The sequence below is a fragment of the Bombus fervidus genome, chromosome 2 (assembly GCF_041682495.2).
Source record: "Bombus fervidus isolate BK054 chromosome 2, iyBomFerv1, whole genome shotgun sequence".
NCBI classification, from domain to species: Eukaryota; Metazoa; Arthropoda; class Insecta; order Hymenoptera; family Apidae; genus Bombus; species Bombus fervidus.
In genome coordinates this window covers 9,145,927-9,150,990 of record NC_091518.1, presented here as the reverse complement: position 1 = coordinate 9,150,990, position 5,064 = coordinate 9,145,927, and the positions used below count along the sequence as shown (strand labels likewise).

Below are 5,064 nucleotides of genomic sequence, written 5' to 3'. Positions count from 1 at the left end.
CATTTTTGCAAAAATCTCTCTTCTCTGTTTACCACTTAAATATGGAACTAATATCAATTGAAATTTTCAATATCATTGTTGAACGAAAACTTGCTCAATTTGGAGGATAATGCTACTCACTGTTTTATCATTCTGGACTATAATGTTGACAACGATGGCGCTGAACTACAATGTACTTAAGCGAGCATTTAATGCAAATGGTTTCAAAGCTTCGAGTATTGACTTTATTTATGTTTTCCAATAGAGAAAGCTCATTTTCTTAAAAATTTTGATTCATTAATATAACAAGATTTCGAGTGAGTATCATTTGCGCAAGTGAACCATGTGCACCGAAAGGCTCATGAGAATTTCTAAAAATGTTTAAGAAATCATTAAGGAGATATGACCGTTATGTATCATCCGGAGTCGTGATTCTAAAGAAACGGCGCACAAAGTAAATTGAAAATTTTAGATAAAGTTCTATAGAGATTCTAGATTATCATCCTTTTAAAATCACAATTTTTGGTAGATTAGTCGATACCTCGGATAGTAGATCGTAAACTTCAGAACGATTTGTGCCATACTATATGGAAATTGTTTTTGACTTCCTTAAAATTTCATCATCTTAAAACGTATAAAAGGAATAATTACAAATGTTCTGTCTATATTGGTTGTTTTTAATTGAAAATAAGATACAATCGGGGATAAAAATAAATGAAAATGTAGCGGAATTAGGTATCAATGAAGTTTAATCAAATTAGTACTAGTGTTATATGTATATAAGTTTTATTTATTATATATGCTTATACTATATAAATTACTTAGTAAATTAATTTACACTTTTCTGTAAACAAGCCATATTTACCGAAACTTCATTGATATCTATCTCCATTATCTGCCCATCTATTTTTGCCGCCGACTGTATGTGTAAACATATACATTTTCCCTTTTAATATAGTTTTATATTATGTTAAATTGTTCTTATAATTTGCAAATACTACTTTATAAATCTTATATTAACTCTATGAAAAAGATAAAAAGGCAAAAGAAAGAAAAAATTGAAAACAATTTTGAAAGATGCGAGATAATGTTACAAGAAAGTCACCTGCGCACAAATGCATGCAGGATTTTAACTCATAACATATGCGCGGGAAAAATATTAGAATTTAAAGTTTTTCTATATTTTTGGAATGTTTCAATAAAATTCTCATGATAATTAGTTCGTTACTTGAAATTAAGTTTAGGTACGTTTTAAAATGACCATTCTAAAATGGGTTACCTATCGATTTTAAAAACGAACATTACATTATAAAAACTGGCGTCGAATAATCGACTGGAAATTATCATAAGAGTTTAAGATGCATAGAAAGAAACACTGTTACGACATTTGTAAATTATTTAAGCAGCTGCTGTTGGTAGCGGGAGCCATTCATATATCCAACTCGAAACTTAAAGAAATGACAAATGATCCTATTGTTGTTGCTGAAGTATAAGTTGTTAATTATATGTTACCTAGATGTTTATGGGTTAATGAATTTTCGCTAAATAGTTCTCTACGAGGTCTCTATATGATACAACGTACAAATGCACACAGAGTTCATACACGCCTACGATTAACTCCTTGCCTTATGACTTATTTTTTAACTAATCTCATTCAAATTTACTATGTTGTTTTAAATGAAACTGTTTTAAATGAAAATGTTGTTTCTACAAATGAATCTTTAACCGTACGTAATTTCTTTAAAACATTTCGGACTTAATCAGAGTAACGTCCACGTGATTCAATGTAGCTGAATTCAGGCTCAAACATAATTTTCTATATATTACTAGACTGAAGATTTTTATGCAAATTCATATGTTCGTAGATCTAATTAAACAAATGGAATCTAAGAAGAAATTTATTTTTTCCACTCAGTATTATAATAAGTACTATCTTTTGAATATTTTGTATATTCTTGAATATCATCATATCAGCATTTTTGGACTTTTTAATTTCCTATAAATGCATAAAAATTCACGGTCTATTATAATTCGATAATCGGTAAGTTACGAAAATGATTTTGTATATGATATAAGGCAAGTGGTTAAACAAAAAATAATTAAATGCAGTTTTCGTTCAACGAAGCACGATACACTTGTAAAATGTAAAGAAATATTTTGTTTTACCGTTCGATCGAGACAAATCGGTGAGATAAAACAGGAGCCTTAGGTAAAAAAATTACTATGAATGAAATTAGCTCGGTTGGTAAGCGACAAATAGTAGGGACCGTTTTTGTATATAGGAAATTGTTTACGTTTACAAGGCAACGCGAATAGTGAAAAAATTTGGTTCTGTGGCCTAGTTAAAGTCCCCGTCCGTTTGCTGAAGTAGTGCAGTCGTTCACTTGAGAGGCACTTTTTAACAACCTTACGTTTCGACTTTTTAACGACCACCATTGAGTAAATAAGTAGTGTTGTGATTAGGTATATGCGTCAACATACAAGCACTGTTGAAGCAAACAAAAAACATAAGTATCGCATTATACTTTAGCGTGCCCTTTGGGAACTGCAAGACTAGAAAAACGTCGCGAAGTCGATAGATTAGCCGCTTTCGTAAGGCGAAGTTTAAGGGAAAAAATGTCAGCGGAAAGCATCTGTGTTTCTTAGATGTTTTGTATAAAACAGAAACTGAGCCAATAAAAACATTCTACGAAAAAATGGTGTTTTGTTCATTTATACTTTTTCCTAACACAAATATATTACAATTATAATTATAATCTGGTAAAGTAAAACAGATAATAATTTTCCTTTTAAAAAATTTTAAAGTATCAAAGAATTAGTTCTCAACAATCACAATTCAGTTAGGAAAGTAGATCTTACTGAATAGAAATATGAATGTTAAAAAGAAAATGAAATGATTTAAAACATTGCAAATTTTGTTAAACAACTGTCTAATTACTATAGTTATTTATCTGTATAATAAAACGAAATTATATTATATTTAACAATGAGATTCTATCGGGAAAGTTATTGTTAGTGAAAGTATAGCTCAGATTTCAGTCCTCTGGTGGTAAGATTGCAATCTACTGAAAATAGACGGATTAGTTTACTACATGCACTCTCGACAATTTTTTGAAAAAATTGCAACTGGTCGGAATCGGGAAGAAAATAAAGTGAAAGCGAAGTGAAGTTCGCTTTTTATAACTTTTTTATCTGAGCTTGTGATGCAAATTTAAACAATACGTTTTATAGATTTATATCAGTTATATGTACATGCTGAAAATGTCATCGGTTAAAATTAAATAAAAAACCAATTAACGTTACTATGAACTACAAGCGGTTAAAAATATTGAAAATCACAATTCTTACAATATTCGACCTATCTATAACAAATCTACATCTTTCAATGCCTGATGCTTGTTTCTCCATGTCATACATTTATTAGAAAATACATTATGTTTTTCGAACACAACCTATAAATTAAGAAAACTGAATATATCTTTTGAGGTTAATTAGGCAAATATATCTGTTGCCACTTAATCAACTATATTAGGTTTAACAGCTCAATTTATATTACGGTCATATATTTATACATTTCTTATTTCTATGGTAAATACATACCATGGTACCATACATATAACGCTTTGAGATGCATTTACAGCGCAGAATCGCAGTGTAGCAGACAACTGTGTGACGGGAGGGTATTGTAGATTATAGGGTGAAAAATGTTGCGCTGTATTATGTTATCGCGTAAGTTTACGACAATTCTTTTCAAAATCATCGATTGTTTTCAGTAATTAAGTAAACTAACGATAAGTGCATATTGTAACATTGTAACATTTCTTCATTTGGAAGAAATTCTTCTCTAAATATACTAATATGTTTCATATATATTTACGTTTAATTTTATGGCTCATTCTCTCTAATAGTTCGTATTGCATAAGATGTAGCAATTTCAACTAAATTAGCTTTATTTTCTTACACTGAAGTATAGGTGTCATTTTCAAATTCTATTGTAACACATTTCATAACCTCACGTATCAACAAAAATCTTCAATAATAATAAAAAATTTATCTTTTACAAAAGTTGTGACTTATGTAACAGATAAATATTCATAAATGTAAATATAGTATAAATTAAATCACATATTTAGAAAATTAATATGGATAAATATTTTCTTTTTAGCCTCTTTTAATCAGGGCTTAGCATCCCTGATACGCAATAACATTGCTTTATCAGGATGTCCTGGAACTTTAGTCAATCAAGCCAAACATATGACCACAGATGCAGTAGAGCAAAAAAGTGGACCTTCCTTGCCACAAAAAGTAAAAAGGAAGCCCTATAGTCCTTTTCAAGATACCAACAATATCGCTGAATATGCAGTGGCACGATTAGATGATATTATAAACTGGGGTCGCAAAGGATCACTATGGCCTCTTACATTTGGTCTAGCCTGTTGCGCAGTTGAAATGATGCATATTGCAGCTCCAAGATATGATATGGACAGATATGGAGTTGTATTTAGAGCCTCTCCAAGACAAGCTGATGTTATTATTGTTGCTGGTACTCTCACAAATAAGATGGCACCTGCATTGAGAAGAGTGTATGATCAAATGCCTGAACCCCGATGGGTCATTTCAATGGGAAGCTGTGCCAATGGTGGTGGTTATTACCATTATAGTTATTCTGTTGTCAGAGGATGTGATAGGATTTTGCCTGTGGACATATATGTGCCAGGTAATATTTGATGTAACATTCATAAAAAGCTTAATGTTATGTCTTAGGCTTAATCTTTTATCTTAGTCAAAAATTGTTATATATATATATATTTAAACACATTTCAGGATGTCCCCCAACAGCAGAAGCTTTAATGTATGGCGTCCTTCAATTGCAGAAGAAGGTGAAACGTATGAAACATGTACAGTTATGGTACAGAAAATAATGTAAATGTACATAATAATTGTAATAGATTATATATACATGTTGGTATTATAATACAAAACATGATGAAAGTAAGAAATGAAACTATAAATTATTTTAAGTAGTAATTAAAAATTAATAGATCACTGTTTTAAAATGACTAATTTATTACACAACCATGTCTT

At 30.2% G+C, this 5,064-nt stretch overlaps 1 protein-coding gene across 1 annotated transcript; it reads left to right on the top strand.

The window, feature by feature from the left end:
- Positions 1-3,600: 3,600 nt before the first annotated feature.
- LOC139992291 (NADH-quinone oxidoreductase subunit B 2) lies at positions 3,601-5,000 on the top strand. Its single transcript, XM_072013028.2, has 3 exons — positions 3,601-3,708; positions 4,145-4,696; positions 4,804-5,000. The coding sequence occupies exons 1-3, from the start codon at positions 3,684-3,686 to the stop codon at positions 4,899-4,901; spliced, it is 675 nt and encodes a 224-aa protein (XP_071869129.1). The 5' UTR covers positions 3,601-3,683; the 3' UTR covers positions 4,902-5,000.
- Positions 5,001-5,064: the final 64 nt, after the last annotated feature.

Coding starts and splice junctions, on each gene's coding strand:
- LOC139992291 (XM_072013028.2), top strand. CDS start 3,684: ATGTTGCGCTGTATTATGTTATCGC. Junction 3,709..4,144: donor GCGCTGTATTATGTTATCGC/GTAAGTTTACGA, acceptor TTTTCTTTTTAG/CCTCTTTTAATCAGGGCTTA. Junction 4,697..4,803: donor TGTGGACATATATGTGCCAG/GTAATATTTGAT, acceptor AACACATTTCAG/GATGTCCCCCAACAGCAGAA.